The following is a 24,232-nucleotide window of genomic DNA, read 5'->3' on the forward strand; positions in this document are numbered from 1 at the left end:
ATCTCATTGTATTTCCGAGTGTTTATGGAAGACGTAAATTAAAACAAGTAAGGTATGGTGTTGTTAATTAAAGGTTAATTTTCGAATAAAATGAGAGCACGTTTAATTTCTGTTGGGTTGCTAAAAATAGTATAAAATAATATGAAACACAGGGATGGGGATTGTACTTTTTAATTTGGAGGGGTGACCCACCCAAGAACCATGATTCTTATACGAAATTGAATAAGATTCTACTACATGTTGGATTATTAGTGATGACCCTCCCCCCTATATATATTATGAGATATGTATTTGGGCATTTGGTATTTGGATTGAAAGCTTCCTTAAATAGGGCTGGGTTCCAGAAAGAAAAAGAATTGAAAAAAGAGTTAGGTTTTGGTTTGGTTGGTTTGGTGTGGGCATCATAATAGAGAATAGAGATTCCCATCACAGCATCCAACCAACCAACTAAATGGAATAACACACAAAACACTCTCGCACGCACACCACAGCCTCACCGCTCCCTTTGGTTATAATATTGTTTTATATTTTTTCTAATTCCACAAGCAATAATAATAAATAAAATAAAGGAGAGAGAGGAATGAGTAAAATTACCAATGCTCCTTAGGGGGTGTAGTGTAGAAGGGACCCCCTGCTCTCTACCAATATTCCCTTTTTTTAACTGTAACTCTTTCTCTCTCTCTCTCTCTCTCTCTCTATTATGTAATATTAAACTAATCTGAAATTGATAGTTAGTTAGAAATATAATTTTAGATGGAAAAGAGGGAGAAATAAAAAAAAAAAAGAAAAAAGAAGAAGAAGAAGAAAAGAACATGTTTGAAATGGCCTGGAGAGAGGGAGTGAAGAAGAAGATGATGAACATCATAAGCATTATTTGTAAAAGTTGAAGAGAGAAGGAAACGAAAAGAAAGACAATGGGAGCACGTGACGTGAGCTGCCAAATACACACTTTGCTTCTGCACTCCCAGCCAACACATCGGACACCCAAATACCAATACCCATACCCATACTCTCTTTACCCACAATTCTTCTTCCCCTCCCCCACCTAAATCCCCAGTATCCATCCTTTCATTCCAATCCAAATCTTTCTTTCTTTCTTTCTTCCTTTTTTTCTTTCTTTTCCCCCCTTCATTTTCCCCTCTTTTTTTCTTTTTACCTTTTTCGAAAAAGCTGCCTGCCTGCCTGGGCCTGCCTCGTGCCTCCTATTATTTTCTTCTTTTCTTTTTTCAAATAAAATAAAAATAAAAAGAAAGAAAGAAAGAAAGAGGTTTGATGATATGTGTGTGTAACTGGGTTTACTTACATCTATGTATCTGTATTTGGGGCGAACCTCGGCTGTTTCTCGCGGACTCTGTTTATTTGTTCGGTTGTGGTGTGCGGAAGCGGAAGCAAAAGCAGCAGTAACAGAGCAAGAGTTGAGTGGGTTTTACTGAACCCCCCCAAGCCAAGGCGCCTTTTTCTTCTCAAGCAAGACTCACCAACAACAAACAAAAACTAGATTTCATCATGCCAATTCTGGCCTCCCCATTCTCAACTCCTATACTATCTATCATATTCCTCATCCTCAGATCTCTGGGATCTCACACTTTCAACTTCTACCTATTACCTCTCTTTTCCTAAACACCCAACTCCTCACCTTTCTGGAGACCCAATGTCTTCTCCACTTCTGCTTTTTCTTCATACATCCTCCCACCCGCTCCACTGACTCACTATTTACTCAACCCCTAATTACTTGTTAATGGAACCACATTTTCTGTTTTCCATACCCCTTTTTCTTCTTTTCCCACTCCTCCATCTTGCTTCTGCTACGCTGTCTCCTTCTGGTGTTAACTTTGAAGGTTAGTTTCTCCCTCCCCTTCTCCCTCCAATTCTTTTCTTTTTCTTTTTCTTTTTCTTTTTCATTCTCCAACTTTCAATTCTTTATGGGAATTTCAATTTCAATTTTAACAGTCGTAGCGTTGATGGCCATAAAATATGATTTATTAGATCCCCACAATGTTCTGGAGAACTGGGATTCTAATTCTGTGGATCCTTGCAGCTGGAGAATGGTCACCTGTTCTCCAGATGGATATGTTTCTGTTTTGTAAGTCTTCTTATTCCCATTATCTCCTTTTTCCACATTTTCTGTCACCACTTGTCATGTCAAAACTCCTATTTATTATTTTGGGTTTCTTTCTTTCTTCTTAATCTTATTTATGAACAGGGGGCTACCTAGCCAGAGTTTGTCCGGGGTCTTATCACCTGGGATTGGAAACCTCACCAAGTTGGAATCTGTGTAAGCTTCTCCATTCTGCTTACTCCCCACTTACTGTGTATACATTTTCTATCCAACCATAATAATTCCATTTGCTATTACAAAACATACGTAGGTTGCTTCAGAACAATGACATTTCAGGACCAATTCCTGCAACCATCGGAAAGTTAGAGAACCTCCAGACTCTTGATCTCTCCAACAATTTATTTAGTGGCCAAATACCCAGTTCCCTCGGAGACCTGAAGAAGCTGAATTATTTGTAAGTTTTGCACGCTTTCTTAGCTTTTGGTTGAATGATTCATTCTGATCTTTGTCAACTGCACATTATTTTTTGAGCAAGGCAGGCGACTGAATAACAACAGCCTAACTGGACCTTGTCCTGAATCTCTATCCAAAGTTGAAGGTCTCACGCTCGTGTATGTTCATTTACTTCTGTATACCACATCTCTATTTTGTGGTTTAATCCGGTTAATGCTATTTGGAAGAAATATATATTCACGTTTTTAGTTGAACTAATAGGGACCTTTCATACAACAACTTGAGTGGCTCCTTACCCAAAATATCAGCAAGAACATTCAAGTAAGTTATTTTCTTTCTTGTATTTTCAAATTCATATCATTTTGATTAAGTGAAAAAAAAATCTCAAAGTCTCAAAACCTCAAGTACTGTGTCTTTTGTTCAGGATTGTTGGTAACCCTCTGATCTGTGGTCCAAACAACTGTTCTGCTATCTTTCCAGAGCCATTGTCGTTTGCCCCAGATGCTCTTGAAGGTATAGGTCTCATGACATCTATTTGTATTTGTATTTGTATTTATTTTGATTTGTTACCGTAACTTACTGGAACATGTTTTTGATTGCTTGGGTTCTTTCTCCTCAGAAAATCTGGGGTTTGGTAAGAGCCACCGCAAGGCAATTGCTTTTGGGGCAAGTTTTAGTGCTGCATTTATTGTTTTAGTCCTTATTGGACTACTTGTCTGGTGGAGATACAGACACAACCAGCAGATTTTCTTTGATGTAAATGGTAAATCTCCTCTCTACTCCTTATTATTGGCATTTTGGTTTGTGACGGATTAAGTAATATTTTATCAAGCAGGAAACGATCTTGTTTGCTTCTCGTGTAATACGTTTGAAATTCTTATTGGACTAATATAACATTAATGGAAAACAGATCAATATGACCCAGAGGTACGGTTGGGTCATTTGAGAAGGTACACATTCAAGGAACTTAGGGCAGCAACTGATCACTTTAACCCTAAGAATATCTTGGGAAGAGGTGGGTTTGGAATTGTGTACAAGGGATGCTTAAATGATGGGAGTCTGGTAGCGGTTAAAAGGCTGAAGGATTATAACACAGCTGGTGGGGAGATCCAATTTCAGACTGAAGTAGAGATGATAAGCTTAGCTGTACACCGAAATCTCCTCAAGCTTTTTGGCTTTTGTTCTACTGAGAGCGAAAGACTTCTGGTTTACCCTTTCATGCCCAACGGCAGCGTTGGATCTCGTCTAAGAGGTTTGTTGCTTTCGTAGGTTTGATTTTGATAGAAAAGATGAATTGATATTTCTATTACATCTTACGAAAATAAACACATGTTTATTTATTTATAATTTTTCTAAAAATTTGCATTGACATTGCAACTTCACTGAAATTAAGACTTTGATATATCAATTAATATCCATATTTTAAATCTCAGTTAAAACATGAAATTCCACCAAATTTCACAAACTTCCAAAGTAAAATACCAAAGCAAATCACTACTAAAAAAAGCTCACATTTATAAATTCATCCAATTATCAGCTTGCGTTAATAGTTAAATACAATTTTTATTTGTCAATTAACTATATGTTAATTACAACAATAACTACATAAATAGGTTGTGGTTAATAGTCAAATAAATTAAGACTGTGGTTTTACTAAGTTTAGGTTTTAATTTTGGTTTGTGAGAAATTGGTGTAAAATTTGGATAAACTTTTTCAATAGTTTGGGGTATTTTTGAAACAGCTTCGTCCAAAACTTTAAATCTTTTTAAAAGTATTTTTTTTTGGTTAAGTTTAGGGATATTTTTTTTACACAAACTACAAAGTTGAAGACATTTTTTTGTGATTTAATGTATTTAATAGTAGCAAATTTCATAGTATTAAACCAACGTGGTAATCCCCAGTTACAAATGATGCTAAACTGGAAGGTTTCAAGATTTGTATGTTTTCTTAGAAAGGGGAATTTAGTATTGGTGGATGTTTCATAATTTTCAAATCCTTTGTTTATCAGATCGTATCCATGGGCAGCCGGCTCTAGATTGGGCAATGAGAAAGAGAATAGCCTTGGGCACAGCTAGGGGATTGGTATACTTGCACGAGCAGTGTGACCCCAAAATTATTCATCGTGATGTCAAGGCCGCCAACATTCTCCTTGATGAAGACTTCGAGGCCGTCGTAGGAGACTTTGGGTTGGCCAAACTTTTGGATCACAGGGATTCTCATGTTACTACAGCGGTGCGTGGCACTGTTGGCCATATTGCCCCAGAATACTTATCAACGGGCCAATCCTCAGAAAAGACTGATGTTTTTGGGTTTGGAATCTTGCTTTTGGAGTTGATTACTGGTCAGAAGGCTCTGGATTTTGGTCGAGGAGCAAACCAGAAAGGCGTGATGCTCGATTGGGTAACTATTCTTTAATGCTATACTCGTCTTAACTCAACAAATTCAAGGGAAATATTGTCTTATACAATTCATTCCACTATTTCAATGGATAAATCTAATCTTATGCACTAGACACCCGCATGTTTGGCTTCTTGGCTCTTGTATTGTTTTTGATTAAACAAAGCAATATATTTCTGGTGGAATGGAGTTTTTTTTATCTGAATCTTTCTTTTTTATTTTAATATATAGGTGAAAAAGTTGCATCAGGAAGGGAAGCTGAATATGATGGTGGATAAAGATCTAAAGGGTAACTTCGACAGAGTTGAGTTAGAGGAAATGGTCCAGGTTGCCCTGTTGTGCACTCAATTCAATCCTTCTCACCGACCCAAAATGTCTGAAGTGTTAAAAATGTTGGAAGGCGATGGTTTAGCTGAGAAATGGGAAGCATCACAGCACATTGAAACGCCAAGATGTCGACCGTGTGAGAATCCACCTCAACGGTACTCAGATTATATAGAAGAATCTTCTCTTATTGTAGAAGCGATGGAGCTTTCAGGCCCCAGATGACAGCCATCATTTTTCTTTCCTTTGTAATTCCCTCTTACAACATTAACTTGCAGTTGAAGAGAAAAGAGTGAGTGGGCGTTGATAGCGTTGGTGTAATTCTTCTGTAAAAAAGAAACAAGAGAAAGAGTAATGCTAAGCTGTTTGTTGAAGCCTACGCTTAGAGGTTAACTTCTTAGTTCTGGCTTATGGAACGACATGTCCTTTGTCCAATTATTTAGTGTCCACTCAATCAATTTATTCAGCCAAACCCCAGCTGGTGTGTATGTTAAAAGAAAAATAAAGCTCATTGAGACGTCCAACCTGCTTGTAGATACGAAAATTTCTAAAGTGATAGACTTTTATCATCGATAAATTTTTAAAGTATACTTGAAGTCATATTGGCATTATTCACATTTTTGTTTAGTTTCAATAAATAATAAAAATAGATTCTTGATGCTTATGTCAGTAGTGACATGCTGCTTTCACAATGGATAGTCTTGCAATGGATAGTCTTTTATCATTTGAATGATTGTGAAATGGTATAGGTTAAGATGTTTATTGAATTTTAAAGAAGTTGCAGCGTGGAGATATATTTGTTTAATTCAATGTATTAAATGATTGTAATTAAATATATGAAGATTTTGTTAAAATTTGAATTGCATTCCCACTCTAACGTTTTTGTTAACCTCTAAACTCTTGTTCATCACCTACTTCACTCCCTACTTTCTTGGATCCCTATGATTTTTAATGTCAAAGGCTGTGAGGAATATTTCTGTTTGTGGTCTTCATCATTTTCCTCCATCTCTTTTTGGACTTAACTCCCTCTATTCTTCCTCTTGGCATGTCCTTAAATTCCCAATGCTATTGTATTTGTATATAATTCCCTCACGTTCCATTTTAACTTTGGATTCATCGTTTCGTTTTGTTTCATTTCTTTTATGGCATCTATATATATATATTGATTTGTATTTGGTTTGGCATTGAAGTTATCATTTTTGTTTTGATGCATATGTTATTTTAAAAAATGTTAAATAATGATTATAATTTATATATATATATAGGGGGATGGATATGTTAATGCATTTTCTATTAATAAGAAAGAGAGAAAGAGAGAAAGAGAGAAAGAGAAAAAGAAAAAGAAGGGTTAATAAATTAAATGGGTTTGGAAGTGTGGTGTTATGAATGTGTGTCTCCGGTGTGGGATCTCCCTGTTTTGGCGTTGTTAAAAAAGTACTAAAATAGAAAGCAAAAAAATTTCTCTGACTTCGTGATGAACCACAACCACCTTTAAAACTCATATTCCCTCCCCCTCCCCTTTCCATTCCAATTTTAATAAAGAAAAGGTTTTGTAATTTTAAAGGCATTCCTCCCTTCCTTTCTGTTTATGCCATGGACCCCAGGAAACTTGGATTCCCCGAGCAGATTCTATCTCCGAGGAGAAGAGTTGTTCCTGGATTTGGTCTTGGCATTTCCCTTTCTCTTATTGTTCTTAGCTTTCTTTTGCTCTACACTTCTTCTCACGGCAAATTTTTCTTCTCTCTTTATGATCAACCCCCTTCCGTTGATTCTCTCTTTTCTTCTTGGTCTTTCTCTTTCTCTTCTCCTTCCTTCTCTCCTTTCACTCCTAATTCCTCCAACTTGCCCACCTATGATGATCCTTCCCTCCCTTCCCAATTCCCCCCATTTCCCAATCACACTCATCGTCACAACAATGCCACCCTTCAACTCAATCCCCATTCCCCCAATGCCTCTCTGTTTCCTCCAAATGCAACTCTTTTCGACATCCCAGAGTTGGACACCCAACACAATTTCCCCCCCTCTAACTCCACTTCTTTGAACACCAATACTACTCGATATCCTAAGGACACCAATCATTCTTCCAATGCTCAGGGCAATATGCCATCACAACCCAATGGTGGTGCCACAAATTCAAGCCACACAATTGAAATTTCCAACAACACTCAGCCCCTGCTAACATCTGATGACAGTTTTTACGAGGATTGTGATATCTTCGATGGTGAATGGGTGAGGGATGATTCAAAGCCATATTATCCTTTAGGTTCTTGCCCTTTCATTGATAGGGACTTCGATTGTGATCTTAATAAAAGGCCAGACGATGGATATGTGAAATGGAAATGGCAGCCATATGGGTGTAACATTCCAAGGTATTACATTAACCTGATCCCAAACCACCCCCCCCGATCCTTAATTTACATGCATCATTAGGTTTGCTCCATGTGATATTCCTATTTCATAATGCATGCAACATATATGAGATGCATTTTGAGGTTACGAACCACTGTCCTAATACCTCTTTTGAACACTGCTTCTTTTACAGTCTGAATGCAACACATTTTCTAGAGGTGTTGAGAGGAAGGAGTCTGGTGTTTGTTGGGGATTCATTGAATAGGAACATGTGGGAGTCTCTCGTCTGCATTCTTCGTCATAGTGTAAGCGACAAGAAAAAAGTGTATGAGATATCCGGAAGGACAGAGTTCAAGAAGAAGGGCTTCTACGCCTTCCGTTTCGAGGCAGGATTTCCTTGGATGTTTGTTTATTTATTCTCTCCATTGTCCAAAGTTTTAAACACATGTTTGTTATTTTTGGAACGTTTTCAACTCATCTTTCCGTTTTGTTGTATCTGCAGGACTACAATTGTTCCGTGGATTTTGTTAGTTCTCCATTCCTAGTTAGGGAGTCTTCGTTCAAAAGAAAGAATGGAACCATCGAGACATTAAGATTGGATCTAATGGACCCAACAACCGAAATGTATCGGGATTCCGATGTTTTGGTCTTTAATACAGGCCATTGGTGGACTCATGATAAAACATCGAGGGGGTATGTATTGTACTCATCATTTTTTTTCAATCCAACCTCTTGGGGAGATTGTGCTCCATTACATTTCTCTTTAGCTTGAAATTCATCTGGACTTACCTCGCATAATATCTTGCCATGATGCATCACCATTTGTAGCAGTTTTCGGTTGTTGAAGCTGTTTTTGTTTTCGCTTCTATTTCAGAGAAGACTATTACCAAGAAGGTAACCATGTGCACTCAAAACTCAAGGTGTTGGAAGCGTTTAAGAGGGCTCTCACCACTTGGGGTCGATGGATCGACAACAATGTTGATAAAAATCGAACTCTGGTTTTCTTCAGAGGGTATTCATATTCTCATTTCAGGTATACAAATTTCTCTTGTTTTCTTGCTTCCAAACTAAATATTGTTATAGATATATGATTTAACATGGAGAATATGCTACTAGTCCAAAATGAACGAACAATATTATTAATTTATTGGTTATTATTATTTTAATGAATTCATCACGTTCAGTGCAAAACATCACATTGAAAAGGGTCTGTCTATTCTCGTTCTAGTAAAAACTAAATGAATGAAGATGAACTTGAACTCCCAACTTTTTTTTTCCATTAATGCTTCCAGTGGTGGCGAGTGGAACTCTGGAGGGCAATGCAACATTGAAACGGAACCAATTTATAACAAAACACACTTGGGCAAATACCCTAAGAAAATGAGGGCTCTGGAATATGTGATTCAGGAGATGAAAACGCCAGTGTCATACTTAAACATAACCAGGCTCACTCACTATCGGAAGGACGCACACCCTTCAATTTATAGAATGGAGTACAAGACAGAAGCAGAAAAACGTGCAGGCCTGCGAGTTCAAGATTGTAGCCATTGGTGCTTGCCCGGGGTACCTGATACTTGGAACGAGCTGCTTTATGCATCTGTTTTAAGGATGGCAAAGAGATATTGGAACAACTAAGGAAGATTTGTACATCACCATGTGATGTGAAATGATCGCATAACCTTTTTTCCATATCTTTTTTTTTTGTAATTTGTTCTTTTTGTTGGGTTTTGGGGTAAAGATATATATCAATTCTTGTTTAATCGCTTAGGTCCCGAGCAGCAGCATGGTGCATGCTCATGTGGAGGAAACTACATGTTGCTGACTTATAGATTGCCTGAGTTGTGCAAATGTAGAGCCAACAATGATCATATGTGTATGTGTATTCTGTTAATCCAATTTATTTAGAAATAGAAATATTTTTTTGGGTATAAACTTGCAGTTCTAGTGGATGTTTGGCATAAGTAATTGCGACATCTAACAAAAGAAAGAGAAAGAGATAAGAAAGTTTCATTTCATTTTTATTGAATTGTAGTGATCGTAGTTGTTGCAAAGAAACATAGTAAGATAGGAAGACGACCCTATAAACTGGACTCAGAAGAGTCCACGCCGTTTCGTGACTTGCCGGTTTGCCAAAGCAGAATCCAAAAGCCAAGCAGAGAGTAAGGCATGGCTGACGGGTTAAGCCCAGGAATATGAGGAGGAAGGTGAGAGATTGGCATTGGCATTGTATTCTTTCACCTGATCTCCATTAGCTTTTCTTCAAGGCCTGTGGTGGTGGTCCATAAACCACAGCCCCACAGCCTCTCTCTCATTCAACACTTGAGCTCTCAAAAAAGCTAGAGGGAGAAGCTGCCTTCTTCATTCTGGGCTTTAAATACACAACCCAACTGTTACCCCCACTGCCATTATAATACTCTCACCACCCATCTGTTGCTATTCCAAGCTGGATAAGCTTCAAGTTTAAGGATTTGGAAGTGGAAGTGGAAGGGGATTCAATTTTTGGTGGAACTTCCAATTCCAATTCACACATCACAAAAATTAATGCTTGACTCAGCTTTACATTAACAAACACCTCTCTTCAATAGACAATACTTGTTTGAAGATTCCCCTCTTTAGTTGACTATCTTGTTTGAGTTAAACAATAATTATAAAGTGGAGAATCAAATGGTTGATTTGACCACAAACACATATATATATATGTAGACAATAGAAAAAGGGTAAAATATGAAATTTGGGTGGAAGAAGGTTTAAGTATATTGTACGAAAAAGAATTTTGAAGGAGGAAAGAAAAATGAAAGAAGAGGAAATGGGGCGTAGTTGATTATATAAGAAGATTGATGTAGGAGAGGATGTTGAGAAAAGTGAAAAAGACAAAAGAGATGCATCTCAGAATCGCACCTACTAACACAAGAAGTATCCACTATTCTATTATTTATGCGCATTGCTTTTGATAATGGCGTGTCTATCCATTCCCTATGTAAGTTCCCAACGAGAGAGAGAGAGAGAGAGTTATTGAAATGAACATTGGAGTGGGCTGGATTAGATTGGGCCTGGGTTGAGTCCTCCCAGGGCCCAGCAAGGTAATAAGAGAGAGATAACGGTGAAATGGGGAAGGGGAAGTGGAAGTGGAAGCGGAAGGGAGAGGCATTGAACAAATGAAATAGATTTGAATGAGTGGTCAATTATTAAAGTAGATTAAAAAAGAAAAAAAAAAAGAAAGAAAGAAGAACGTGTTAAGCTATCGCTTTCAAAATAGACAAACGGCACCTCATCCCACGACACGAACTCCACCCTTTTTAACTCGCCTTTCCCTACTCATCATTCCTCTTGTGATTATATATTATACTGAAGCCTAGATGACCTAAATAGAAATTCACAATTTTTACTACGTCTAAATTAAAATATTATGATTGTTTCAATTATTGGTCCGCCTGTGTAAATTAAGAAACAAACAAGCAAATATATATATATATGCATCCATTGTGGTATTTGTTTTGATGTTGACCAGAAACAGAGGGGGTTGTAATTATTTATTTGTAAGTTAGCTTTGGATAGGTGGCCTGCAAGAAGGGATAGGGGATGTTTCTTCCACCTTCTGTCTACCCTTTTCTATTCTTCTTTTGGTTGCTTCTCCATCCATTACATCTTCTCTTTACTTTCTATCTATCACCTTCTTCTAATAATTCATCTTTTCAACACTTTTTAACTCTCTCTCCCTCTCCTTCCAATGTTTTCAATTAAGTTAACTAATTAGGAGGTTGGAATGGGAAACTTATAATTAATTTACACTTATACTTACGGGGGACACACAACACATCTCATGTTCTTCATTTGACTCTAGTCAATCCCACTGGGCTCCACTCTCTCCATCAACAATTCCAATTATATTCTACAGTACCTTTTCAGTTTTCACCCTTCCAAATTAGTTCTCTTCTAATTTACATTCACCTTTTCTTTCTTCTTCTTATTTTACACTCATTTCTTTTCTCCTTTACCACCATTGCTTTCAATTTTCCTTTTTTTTAACATTCATATCCCTTTCTATAAATCAATGCACACCTTCTTAAATCATCCACTGCCTATCTATATTTCTTACTTTTTTCCTTCTCAATATCCCTTCCATCTTTCTCTTTTCTTTCTTAAATCCTTCTACACTCCAACTTAATTAACTCTTCAACTTACTACATCTTTTCAATTACTTACGATACCAACAATTCTTGAAAATTTTCTATTATTTTAATATTTTAAATAAACGTAGATGACAACCTTCACCTTTCAAGGCCGTTATAAATTCCTATGTAAAATAAGAATATTCATATTTTGTCTTAGATAACGTTAATTTGCATTTGAAACGTACATCATTTTAAATTTAAGTTATGAAAGGAGACGGACTACAAAAACACCATTTTCAATTATTCTAAATAGTTTACAAAAACGGGACTTTAAAAGCTCACATTAACGTATTTAGAAAATTTTAGTTTAAGTTGATACCTTAGTATAATTTGGACTATTCTTTTTGCCATGACTTTAGTTATTTCTTCCAAAAAAAGAAAAAAACAAAAAGAAAGAAAGAAAATTTGTACTGTAATTAATTAAATGCTAAATTTAAGTAATAATTTGCATAGTAAAACACATTTCATCAACCAGCATACACAGTAAAATTTCAGATCGTATTTGTTGGTGTATGTTATAATGCAATTTAAATTTTTGTTATATATTAAAAATATTTTCAATAAATTTGTCATAACCCAAATAATTATAACTTTGCTGTTCACAATAAATTTGTTGAATCAAAGTGATTGTAATTGTTTTATAACCCTAAATTATTGTAATTTAAATTGTGATATTACTAATCAATTATCTTGTTTTAGGCTATCCCAATAAATATATATAGAGAGAGAGTGTTATATTTTGGTTTAATCACGGGGGATGAGGATGGTTGCATATTTTTACATTATTCGAATGTTGCAGTAGTACACAATTTAAATTAGAATGGCATCATAGATTAATCATATTAGGTTCATAATTAGTTTAGATAGAAATGTTATATTTAATAACAATAACAATAAATAATAATAATAATAATAAAAGAAATAGGTAGGATGGTTATTGTTAGTAAGGTGAACATATATATATATATATACGATGAGGAAAGCAGAATGGGGCCAGAAGAGAATATGGAAACTGGGGGGAGAGAGTACAGAAGGGGAAGGGGAAGGGGAAGGAGAATAGAGTAGCGGTGGCCGTGGCTGAAATGTTGCAGTGAAAAGGGAGGACGATGATTGATTTGCATTGGCATTGGCATTGGCATTGGATAAGTAAATTAATAGTAATATAAATAAGAACAAATATTTCCTCACTTCTCTTCCACCGCTGTTGTGTAGTAACAATTAACAAACAACATGAAAATGAAACCCCCATCCCCATTCCCATCCCCATCTCCCCATCCCCACACCCCTCCACTGCGCCTTCTCCGACAATCCTTCAACCACATTACTATTTCAAATCAAATTCAAGTCCTTTTATATAAATGGGGTTCCCTTTACCTCTTCTTTCCTTTTTTTTTTTTTTTATCTCTCTCTCTCTCTCTCTCTCTCTCTCTCTCTCTCTCTCTCCCGCCGAACCCACCCCCCCCTACCTATCTTGTTTTCCTCATCTACCCCTTTTCCTTCCTTCCTTCCTTCAAATTAAATGGAGGATAATATGTATGGCATGCCTAAGTCCTTCCTTCCACCCGACAATCTTATCCTTCCCCTCGATTACCAATCCTTGCTTTCTTCCTCCAACTACCGCCGCGATCCTATTCCTATGTTCGGATCTCATCAATTGCTTTCCCGCCCTACTTCCGCCATATCCCAAGCTGAACCACCTTCTACTACTACTCCCGATTTTCCGATCCCTCGAGAAGACCTTCTCAGCGTCACCAAGGCCAAAATTGTCTCTCATCCTACCTATCCTCGCCTGCTTCATGCTTATATTGACTGCCAGAAGGTGATCCCAACCCTCTTTTTCTCAGTTTCAAATTCAATTGCCTTGCCTCCAACTACTGTGCTTTACTTCCATTTAAATACTTTCTTCTTTTCATTTTCAAATTCTCACTCTTCTGTCAAATACTCTATTGTTTGAAGACCATAAACAAATGACGCTAAATATAATTGTTTTGCGATTGCCGATCTTTTACGTTCTTTCTTTTTCCATTCCAAGAACCGAGGCTTTTTTTCCCCCAGGAAGAAACGAAGATGGTGGCTTCTGACAATTTATTGCGCAAGTAGAAATTGCTATAGTTTGTTTGTTTGTTTGTTTTTTTTTAATTCTCTTATGTTCCCTTTTACTATCAATGAACCCTAGAAATTAAAAAAAAAAAAAAAAAAAAGGAAAATCAGCAGGTGTGATTTTCAGTTAGATGGTTTAAACAAAATGAAAAAGATTGTGTGTTTCTGGTGAATGGTAAAGTAAGAGGGTAGAGAATGAATTGAAGTAGATGGTTTATTAATTGACTTAATATTGGGGTCAGGTTGGAGCTCCTCCGGAGGTAGCGTGCTTGTTGGAGGAAATCAGGCGAGAAAACGACAGTCAAGAACAAAACGGGATCTCCACGTGCTTCGGAGCCGATCCCGAGCTCGATGAGTTCATGGTAATGGTCCCCCACACGCAAACTTCTTCGTGATTCTAACCCCCAATTTGGCCATGGCTCCTTTTTATTCTATAAATATATATTTCAGTCTAACTGGAAACTCTTTTATTGTCTCTCCGGATAGGAAGCGTACTGTGACATGCTGGTGAAGTACAAATCAGATCTCTCAAGGCCCTTTCATGAAGCTTTCTCCTTCTTAAACAACATCCAACTGCAACTTTGCAACCTTGGCGCTCCTGCCTCCACTTCAACTCCTTCCAGTCAGTCTCTCTCTCTCTCTCTCTCACCCCCTCCATTCTTTCAATAATTGCTTCACTTCCCACTCTTTTTCCATTTATTATTTCCATTCCCTCTTCATATTATTGCATCCTTTTTTTCTGCCAGCTACATTGTTTTGCCTTTTATCTCTATCTCTATCTCTATCTTTTTTTCTTATAACTTGGAAGAAAATAAAAAATACTAAAGCAATCCCACCTTCTCTGTCAATCCTTTTGATTTAACAAAAACGAAAACAATTAAAAACTTGGAAGAATAATTAAAACACGAGCAAACAGCACAGCGAACCCTAGTACAGAGAGACCCACGCCTTTGATTGCCCACGATTCTCGCGGTTTTTGCCGGTGATTATTGCTTCCTCAGTGTTTTCAGTTTTGTACAATGGACGTATCATTATTTAAGCTTGGGGACTTTAAATGGAACAGCAACTACTCAAGTCTGGACCTTAGTCCCTTCCCTATAGTGACCTAAACATTTTCCCTTCCCTTGCTTCTGTCTGGACTGCTGATCATTTGTTTTGATTTCATTTCTCGGTCAGTTTCTTTTGTTTCAAAATTCATTTTCCTTTTCTGTCTTTTCTTATCCTTTTCGATGGTAAGCCGGATAAAAACAGCTTTCCGTACTAGAGATGCAGTCTTTGACTATTGGATATTGGGGATGACTTTCGCGTATGGTAATTAATTAAATGGTATAGACTTATGGTCGGCCTGGTTGGTCACAATGATTAAATATGGAGGAAGCCTACACAAATGGAGTTCAGAGGCTTTTTTTTTTTTTTTTTCTTTCTTTGGGTTTAAACGCCTCTTCTTCTCATCAAAATATGAAACGGGTTGTTTTACTAGGTAAATTTAAGATAGCACAGAACTTACACAATTTTCATCTTTCCTCCTCTGGGCTCTGGCATCTATAAATGGGTGGGAGGGAGAGGCCCTCCTCCTAGTGCATGTTTGTTTAGTTGAGTAAGTCACGTAGCACGAGTGTGGCAGGTGGCGTAGATTGTTGTTATCCTTTTCATATGTAGCTGGTTTTTTATTTTTTTCGGTCACCTATTGCCTTTGATAGCGGGTGGTGTAGATTTTTGTTATCTTTGTTTACATGCTATGTGTGTTTTTTTTTTTTAGAAAAAAGGGTTTGAGAAAAATATTTGCAAACACCTATTTTTGTATCTCACAAAATTGTTCATTTATTTCTTTAATATGTGTGATAATAGGGGAATGCATAGACTTAATGTATCTTGAGAAGAGATGCATCTAAATAGGTCTGCACAATACAATATCATCTATTTATTTCTCCTCAACTTTCCCTTTTTCACTGTTGTTTTATCACTTGAACATTTCCATACTTGAGATGTTTGTAGGACTGTGTCGAACAGTTCTCTCATCTTATTAGACTAGACCCTACGAATACATACTTGAAATGAACCACAGTAAAAATTTCTTTTCCTTTGTTTTTTTTCTTAAAGAAAGATACGGACCAACATAGTAAGATGAGCTTGGTATTCATAAGATGCAAATAGGCCGGGGAGAAAAACAAGAAAGATTGGAAGATGTTTAATCTATTAATTTCCTCAAGCAAGGACTAAATAGTCCTTTTTATAACTTAGGTTAAAAAATCTCTATGTGGTTTTTCTATCAATAAAGGTAATGTTCCCTTGGGTAACACTTTTATGCAAGTTTAGCAACATTTTAAAGAATTGTAAATATACACTTTTATGCAAGTTTAGCAACATTTTAAACAATTGTAAATATACTCCAAGTCCAAGTAACAAACTTTTAAAGATGGACTTAAATTTGGTTATATCTACCATTTTTATTCTCTTGTGTTTTATGGTTAAATCTGTTTGGCTGATATACCCAATAAAAAAAAAGTAAATTTGTCAAATTATTTACTAATATACAGTCAATTTTTTAAATTCTATCAATAATAGATATTGATAGCCATTGGTGATGATTAACATTGATAAAATTTAATTTTGTTACAGCAAGTATTTTAATTTATTTTGCTATTCACTATCATTAACAAAATTTAGAATTTTGCTGGTAAGTATTTTAATTTATTTTATTATTTTAAAAAATGTTCCTATTTCCCACTATAGTTTTTAAATTCACCTTATGCTCAAAACAGTGGGTAAGCCTTTCATTACTCTATTTTTTATGTCTTAAGAATTTTCAATTTAAGGAACTATTTATTTGGGTTGAGAATATTCTTAATTTGCAGTTTAAAAAAAAAGCTTATTCTTAATTTGCACTTAAAAAAAGCTATTTTTAAGTGTTAAATAAGCTTTTATTTTCTACTAAAGCAGAAAATATCTTTGAGAATGAATGTTACTATAAATTTTTAGAACATTCAACATAGTTTTAGACGATGTAGGGAAACCTTTATAAATGCATATTGATGTAAAAAGGGGGTGAGTGGATTATGAATACGAACCGTATAAAACTTTCTGAAGAAAGAAAATATTTTCGTCTGAAATTTAATTATTCAAAATTTCAAAGAATGTAATATTAATGCTCATGATTCAGTTGTTTATCCTAACGATAAGAAAAAAAAAAAAAAAAAAGGTTGTAGAGCGATTCTCAAGGTAATACCTGCAAAAGTCTGTAAAATAACCTACATAGCTGCATAGCTACGGTTCCCAATGCCAATTATCATTTCCCATAAACTAATAGTCTTCGTTTCCGGTAATCTAGAATCTAGAGTTTAGTTGCTCTTTGTTTTTCTTTTTCGTATATTCATGTATCTCTTGTCTTACAACCGCTATATACATATTGTGATATTCAGTTTGTTTTCTTCCCCTTGCAAATCTGTTAATTATTTTATGTTTTAGAATTTAGCGAATAGAATTGTGCCTTGGGTGGGCATATTGGTTTGAAAATGCTCCTTGAATTGGATAGTATTTTTCTTTTATCTTATTTGTTTTCTATCTTTGAAATTGAATGTGGGTTAATATTTTGTTTGTGTTTCAAATCTTTTTGGTAAGTTTCTCCTGGTGCTGATAGTATTGATCTATAATGTTATAATGAAAGCCTATATTCATGTGACTGAGGTTGACTAACCGTTGACTTCGTTTGTTGAGTAAGTGATAGAAGTTATGGAATATGAATATAATATTTTCATTAGAGAAGTGATTATGATTATATCACTTCCTTCATCCTTTTTGCTTTTTCCAAAAAATACCTTTTTATCTCTGCTCATACTATTGCATTTGTAATATTTAGATTTGAAATAAACGCATCATCAAGGGTTTATACACGAGGAAGAATGCTTCCTCCCCACGCACACACACGCCGACCTTTTCCGCCATTTGCGAAATCTGCAAGTGCAAATGAATGAATATGGCAGCTTTATATGTTCACATCATCTTTGATTAAAGATTTAGCTTTGCGAAAGGGTCGTCTAGATCATGGAATAGCAATCTCATAGGTCGTAGTCGGAAACTAATATTATTTATTGAGAAGGTACATTTGCCTTTTTTGGTATGTTGTCTTGTCGTCATCTTTAAAATATTTTTTCACTTTGGGCTGCCTATCTTCAACGCTTTCATTGGGGGTGTGCACTAGGTCTAATTTGTCTCTTATGAACAACTTATGTGAACTATGACTTAAATGTTAAAGAGCAGCAAAAAATAATCTATTATAATTAAGCTATTTTATTGAACTTATTTGTGTCTAATATTTAGGGTTTTGTTGTTTAGACAACTATGTGATTTCATATAATTGAGTTTTTTTTTTTTTTTTTTTTTTTTCCATTCGACTGGACACTATTTGTTTGTATTTAGTGATTTACAAAACAATATCCACGGTATTATTTTCTTCCTATTATTTTTCGGACTTGGCGTAATAGCCAGCGGCAATGGTGTTTGTAATGTGGTATTTGTGAAATTTACTGGTTTATACGATGAATAATTGTGGTTTATTTAATAATTAACTTTGATATGGTATGATATGTTCATACAGATTATTTTATTCTCAACTCCTAAGACTTTAGCGTGGTTTTTGTGCAATAAGATTTATACCAATATATAGTCTCCATCCATCTTCTTTTTACTCTTAATCTGTTTGAAATTGTGTATGAGCTTCGTTTTTAATAATGTTTCCTGTTAATATTTTTTGATCAAATTCTCTCCCCTCCTGCCAAGCCAATTCACAACCTTTCCTTACAAGGATAGCTATAGTTTCAAATATATAACCATTAGATTCAAATGATTAATTATTTATATATATATATAGTAAAATTTATAAGAGTTTATAAATCCATCATGGATAGTTGATAGTACTAGTTATATTTATAATTTTTTTAAAAATCCTCCCATACCATTTATAATTATATCCAAAATTGGTGTATGTTATAATTATCATCCCATAGTAGCGGTTGAGTTTTTGTGTTTTTTTGTAACACATCTCATTAGGATCAGAAGACTGTAGATTCTTTGGTTCGTCAATTTTCATTGTCCTATATTCATGAGCACGCATATATAAAAAGAAATTTTCACAATTTTAATTTATTTAATACAATAAAATTACATAATCAAAACTACAAATCTCAGTCACTAACACATTATAAGGTGTTATTTGTTTCCAGTTATAGTTAACAGTGGATGAAATAATTTTAAAATAAGTGAACCCTAAACCAAAAGGGTGATCTTTCAGTCCACTAATGTTTTACGGTGTTTGCAAGTATTTTTAAAATTTTAAAATAATTTTTTGAATGATTAGACAGAATGTTATAAAGTGCAATTCTTTAGAAATTAATTGAAGATAATTTTTTTTTATAAAAAAAGTCAGACATACCACTCTATCATAATTGGGTTTGCTACATCTCCATCCCAATATTTTAAAATTGATAAATCACCCCTTTAACTACTTAATTTCCTACGGATGTATCGACAAAAATCAATTAATTTTGGGTAGTTTATTAATTTTTGTTCTTAGCCTCTATGTTTGAAACATATATTATTTATTTATTTTTATAATTAATTGCCCTTTTTTCGAAATCCCTTAAGAGTGATTATTTGTATCTGAAGTTTAATATCTATTAGTGTTTTTAAAGCATGTTAGATTAAAGCATGTGTACTTTTGACAAGTAGGGTAAGTATGTTTTTAAACATTTCCATCATAGGGAAGATATCAGATTATTTTTTTTGTTTAAGATGATGATCTACCAGTTGAGCATGGTGTTACTTGTTTGGAGATATAGTTTCCACCTCAGCACAATAATACTGTTTAGTCTTATATATATATATTTTAAATTATTATGTTATATGTTAAAATCACGGGTGGATTTAGTGCTATCAATATTATTAGTTGGTTCAAGGATAAATTACTCTTTCCATTCCTTCTTGATTTAGTTTTAAGTTTCACACTATTTTTGGATCAGTCACTCGTTAAAATCCTTTTCATTAAAAACATATACTGAATTGATGGAAAGTAAGAAAATAATTGTTGGGGAATAGAATGTGAGATGTTTTAGTGAATCAACACAAGTGTAATATAAATATGAATAATGGATGGTTTGAATTGGAAGTAAATGAATGGCGATTGGTAAAAGGAATATGAAAAATATGTAATACTCCATTCTGTATACTGTGATTTAGGTGGGTCAGGGTGAAAAAAAGAAAAAGAAAACTCGGGGCGTCGGAAAAGTGGTGGGTGGAGGAGAGAAGGGTGTGAAGGTTTAGTGTAGGTTTCAGTCTCGGATCACATGGACTCCCGTGGTTGGCGCTGGGAAGCAGCTTTAAGGCCTTTCGCTCTCTCTCACACACGCACTGTCTCTTCAGTCTTGGGTGTTGGTTAGTGCTTACCACTTTCTGTTTACAAATAGTCTGTTGTGGGTCTTTAAGCTTCAGTTTCATAATGTGTCTTACACGTGTGACCTGCCTGCTTCATATCTGTATCTTCCCATTCCCACGTTCGGATCTATTTCTTTTAATTACAAAAATATAATGGTGCTCTGTGATCATTCTTGAGGGCCCTTTACTGCCAATTCCGTGTGCCCTTGTCTCTCCTGTGACTCTCCAATTGCTCTCCTCGTTTTGACCACTGGTGTTTCTACTCACCCAGAACCCTCCCAGGATACGGACTTCAATTATTTTTGGACTAAAAACTTGGTTTCCCGTCCCGTTTCGTCTTTTGTCAGTATAATACATGTCCTACTAGACTACGAGTACCCTCAAGAACTGCTATAAATTTTCATCCATGGTTTCATTAGTCGATCGTATCGTACTTTTACCTTTAATCTGGTGTGGTGTACGCATCTTCTCCCTTTCCGAGACAAGTTTTGATTACCACGCCCAATTTGTCTTCTTGGACCGAGAGCCTGCATTTTCACTCTCTCTGACAAGCTAGTCAACTAGATTCTTAAAATGTAACTTTGTTTGAACCATTTACTTTGCTTTATTTGCTTTGCTTTCTACCCTTCAACCTCTTTTCTATTGTTGTCGGAGATGCTTATGTAATTGTCTCATTTCTTTTCTAAAACACACATATTTAGCTCTGAGATTTTCCATCTTAGCTGCATTTTTAGTCTTCTCATTGTTGTAACTGTGGTTGCTTTTTAGGTTTATTCGGTTTCATCGTTCAGCATTATAATGATAGCTCCGCGTTATATAATCATAGTTTTTAGTTGTATGACTGGTTAGTTATCTGATGGTCAGTTAGTTAAACATATGAATTTAAAACTTGGCTTGAGGAGAATGATAACATATACTGGTACTCTAAAGGAAAAGAAAAGATAGAATAATACTATACATTTCCATCAGTTTTTCCTCAAATTTAGTTCTCTCTTTAACTTAAAAGGGGTCAGATAAATGATGTCGTATCCAGTTCAAGGTCTTTTTTTTTTTTTTTTTTTTTTTTTTTTTTTTTTTTTTATAATAATGAAAATGGAAGTGTTGATTTCTGTTTTAACTAGTTTCTTAATTTTAAATAATACTATAAAATAACGAAATGTACCATTTTCTTTTTCTCAAGTACCTTTAGCACAAACAAGTACAAGAATCATTTCTATGTTAAATTACACGTTTAACCTTTCAACCTTTTGGTTTGTATATATATATTTTTTTAACATTCTAACATATCAAATGAGTCTTTGAATTCTCAATTTCATGTCAAGTGCTAATTTTCTAGTTTCTGTTCAATAAATTCTCTACCTTTCAATTTTGTATTTGATATGAGTTCGATTATTAACCTATTAGATTTAAAATTCTATTGGGTTCAATCCTCGGTGAGGGTACCTAATAATTAATTTTCTACGAATCCCCTTGACATTCAAATATTGTGGGTGATGAGAGTTGTTTCGTGATATTAGTAGCATGTAGAAAGTTACATATATAAAAAAAATGTATTTTATGTCCAAAGGAACCTTGAAATATCACATTCTATATGTAATCTATATTTGATTGATAGATATATAGAAGGTGTAAAATCTCAAATATTTGATGGTTTGGTGTATTCTCTTCTAAAGTAGACTTGCCCTAAGAGCTTTATAGCTTGTTCATAATAACCTAGAAAGCCCTCAAGGAAGATTTACATTCAGTAACAAGTTATCAAGCTTCTAATTTTTATGTGAGTTATACTCTTCATAGTTTCATAGCTACAATCTTTGTGACTTCACATCTTCAGGGCTTCAACCTCTGGAACTTTTGATCTTAGGAGCGTTAGCCTTCGGTTCTTCCCTTCTCAGGTGGAGCTTTAGATTTTCATGTGGCTTACAGCGTTGGGCTCAGTCGCTTTAGGCTCAAAGATTGGGCTTGTACACCTAATTATTCGTTTGGCCCAAAATTCCTCCATGAACTTGAATTGAGTTAGACTTTTGACCTGAGCTACTTCATTTCCTCAGTCCGACCCGTTTTATAATTTCAGGCTTAATCCAGTCTCTAAATATTTGTTGAGAGCACACAAAGATTGGAATTTTTTAGAGAATATTTTCCCTCTTTCTTAAAACTCATCCCCTCAGTTTTCACTCTTAAGTTTGTCTAGCTTCCTTACTTTGCTTCTTTCATCATTTCTTTTCTTGCTTTACAACTCCTATTTGTAGGTCAGATATCTTTAAACTTTAGCTTGAGTATTATTCTAGACTTCTCTTGGATCTAAACTATTTTACATATTTCTGCGACATTATCCCCATTTAGAAATTCTCCTTGGATCCCAAATAAAGAGTAATTATTTCTAGATCTTTCTTCGTGCATATTTACATGCATCTTCAACATAATTATGGAGAAGTGTATTACAGATACTTCTGCTTCTACTTTCACATGCTTTTGTTTATTGTATGTATGGCTGATAATCCAGTTTTGTTTACGTGCTCATTTATGCAGACGAGGATGCCATGTCATCAGATGATGAGCTTAACTGTGGTGAGAGAGAATTGCAAGATGGTCAAATGAGGTTAGAAGACAAAGGTCTCAAAGACATGCTCTTAAGTAGATTTGGCGGTCACATTGGTACCTTAAAGCTGGAATTTTCAAAGAAGAAGAAGAAAGGAAAACTACCTAAAGAAGGAAGGAAAGTACTGCTTGAGTGGTGGGATGTTCACTATAAATGGCCCTATCCCACGGTATATTTTCTCTCGATCAGCAAATATACGAAGTGATGTTTTTAGTACTCCTGATCTCAGTAACTAATATTAATGTAGGTTGTCATGTTATTTTATTTTTTTTGCAATAGTGAAGTTTTAGGCTATTGTGATTGATGAATGGTAGTATGGAGCGTTGCTGGTCATGATTTGTTGCAAGAGAAGCAAGGTGTATTTCGTTGGTCGTGTTGAGGCCCCATGGAACTGAATTTTTATCTTAAACTTGCTGATTGAAACACATTTACATTGAAATTTTGTCCTAGAAAGAGTTCAGTTAAGCAATGTAATAGCAATGAAGATTATTTTATTGACGGAGTTTTTTCTCAAACATCCAGGAAGCTGATAAGGTCGCGCTGGCAGAGACAACAGGACTTGATCCCAAGCAAATTAACAATTGGTTTATTAATCAACGAAAGCGGCACTGGAAACCTTCTGAGAGTATGCAATTTGGAAATATGGACAATGCGGGTGAACAATTTTACGCTAGGCTTGACTCTTAAGAATGAGGTGTACATCATCGTCCAAATGGGTATATATTACATGCTTTGAAATCACTCACCATCCTAAGCCAGTAGTCTAGCATATATATATATATTATATATTCAAGAACAAACAATTGTGTTCGTTACATTGGTGGGAAAGTATCAAAATGGCTTCCATACTTTTGTCTTGTAAATTTGTGAAAGATACATTGATTATGGAAATGTTAATCAAAGTTTGGTTGATTTCTCCGTCTGTATGTGTATAAGTAATTAGTATATGTAATCAATGTTTGGAGGAAGTAGCTTTCTCGCATTTATTTAATTTTCAGAAGTAAAAGAACCTATAGTATCAAAATGACTTCCGTACTTTTCTCTTCTTATAGTTGTTGAAAGACGGATATCCAATCCAGCACCGCACTTATAAAGATTTGTCTTAATCTTTTAAAACAAACTCCAATGTTTTAATCAATAATATAATTGCCAGTTAAAATTTAGGTAAAAAAGAAATTATTTTAAAAACATTTTAGTTTTATTTGACAATATTAATATGTTATATTTTGATTCATGATTATATATGTTAAAATATTATTAAGTACATAGATATATCACAGTGATTTTAAGATTATATATTTTTAAGTAGAAGATTGAGATTATAATGAATTGGTGTTGAGAGGCACATAAGAATGT

General features: G+C 34.9%; 3 protein-coding genes across 4 annotated transcripts; all 3 read left to right on the top strand.

Moving 5' to 3' along the window:
• The first annotated feature begins 858 nt into the window (after window positions 1–858).
• LOC101208885 (protein NSP-INTERACTING KINASE 3) lies at window positions 859–5,833 on the top strand. Of its 2 annotated transcripts, none has more exons than XM_004142924.3 (11): window positions 859–1,838; window positions 1,951–2,083; window positions 2,204–2,275; window positions 2,370–2,513; window positions 2,599–2,670; window positions 2,774–2,833; window positions 2,937–3,025; window positions 3,132–3,275; window positions 3,423–3,764; window positions 4,521–4,912; window positions 5,141–5,833. In XM_004142924.3, the coding sequence occupies exons 1-11, from the start codon at window positions 1,739–1,741 to the stop codon at window positions 5,456–5,458; spliced, it is 1,866 nt and encodes a 621-aa protein (XP_004142972.1). In that variant the 5' UTR covers window positions 859–1,738; the 3' UTR covers window positions 5,459–5,833. The 2 variants fall into 2 exon arrangements, with proteins under 2 accessions (XP_004142972.1, XP_011649490.1); XM_011651188.2 differs by having other exon boundaries at window positions 1,987–2,083.
• A 775-nt stretch (window positions 5,834–6,608) lies between these two features.
• Window positions 6,609–9,514, top strand: LOC101210768 (protein trichome birefringence-like 2). The gene is made up of 5 exons (XM_004143017.3): window positions 6,609–7,602; window positions 7,776–7,968; window positions 8,085–8,275; window positions 8,457–8,615; window positions 8,875–9,514. The coding sequence occupies exons 1-5, from the start codon at window positions 6,827–6,829 to the stop codon at window positions 9,215–9,217; spliced, it is 1,662 nt and encodes a 553-aa protein (XP_004143065.1). The 5' UTR covers window positions 6,609–6,826; the 3' UTR covers window positions 9,218–9,514.
• A 3,326-nt stretch (window positions 9,515–12,840) lies between these two features.
• Window positions 12,841–23,844, top strand: LOC101210523 (homeobox protein knotted-1-like 6). Its single transcript, XM_004143016.3, has 5 exons — window positions 12,841–13,573; window positions 14,097–14,216; window positions 14,341–14,476; window positions 22,807–23,045; window positions 23,399–23,844. The coding sequence occupies exons 1-5, from the start codon at window positions 13,274–13,276 to the stop codon at window positions 23,561–23,563; spliced, it is 960 nt and encodes a 319-aa protein (XP_004143064.1). The 5' UTR covers window positions 12,841–13,273; the 3' UTR covers window positions 23,564–23,844.
• Window positions 23,845–24,232: the final 388 nt, after the last annotated feature.

Source organism: Cucumis sativus, chromosome 2, assembly GCF_000004075.3.
Source record: "Cucumis sativus cultivar 9930 chromosome 2, Cucumber_9930_V3, whole genome shotgun sequence".
Classification (NCBI taxonomy): domain Eukaryota; kingdom Viridiplantae; phylum Streptophyta; class Magnoliopsida; order Cucurbitales; family Cucurbitaceae; genus Cucumis; species Cucumis sativus.

What these genes read in the sequence shown, in the direction of transcription:
- LOC101210768 (XM_004143017.3), top strand. Translation starts at nt 6,827, where the DNA reads ATGGACCCCAGGAAACTTGGATTCCCCGAGCAGATTCTATCTCCGAGG. An exon ending in TATGGGTGTAACATTCCAAG is followed by an intron (nt 7,603 to 7,775) that starts GTATTACATTAA and finishes CTTCTTTTACAG; the next exon opens with TCTGAATGCAACACATTTTC. An exon ending in TATTCATATTCTCATTTCAG is followed by an intron (nt 8,616 to 8,874) that starts GTATACAAATTT and finishes TAATGCTTCCAG; the next exon opens with TGGTGGCGAGTGGAACTCTG.
- LOC101210523 (XM_004143016.3), top strand. Translation starts at nt 13,274, where the DNA reads ATGGAGGATAATATGTATGGCATGCCTAAGTCCTTCCTTCCACCCGAC. An exon ending in CTTATATTGACTGCCAGAAG is followed by an intron (nt 13,574 to 14,096) that starts GTGATCCCAACC and finishes TATTGGGGTCAG; the next exon opens with GTTGGAGCTCCTCCGGAGGT. An exon ending in ATAAATGGCCCTATCCCACG is followed by an intron (nt 23,046 to 23,398) that starts GTATATTTTCTC and finishes TCAAACATCCAG; the next exon opens with GAAGCTGATAAGGTCGCGCT.
- LOC101208885 (XM_004142924.3), top strand. Translation starts at nt 1,739, where the DNA reads ATGGAACCACATTTTCTGTTTTCCATACCCCTTTTTCTTCTTTTCCCA. An exon ending in TTCTGGTGTTAACTTTGAAG is followed by an intron (nt 1,839 to 1,950) that starts GTTAGTTTCTCC and finishes CAATTTTAACAG; the next exon opens with TCGTAGCGTTGATGGCCATA. An exon ending in ATATCAGCAAGAACATTCAA is followed by an intron (nt 2,834 to 2,936) that starts GTAAGTTATTTT and finishes TCTTTTGTTCAG; the next exon opens with GATTGTTGGTAACCCTCTGA.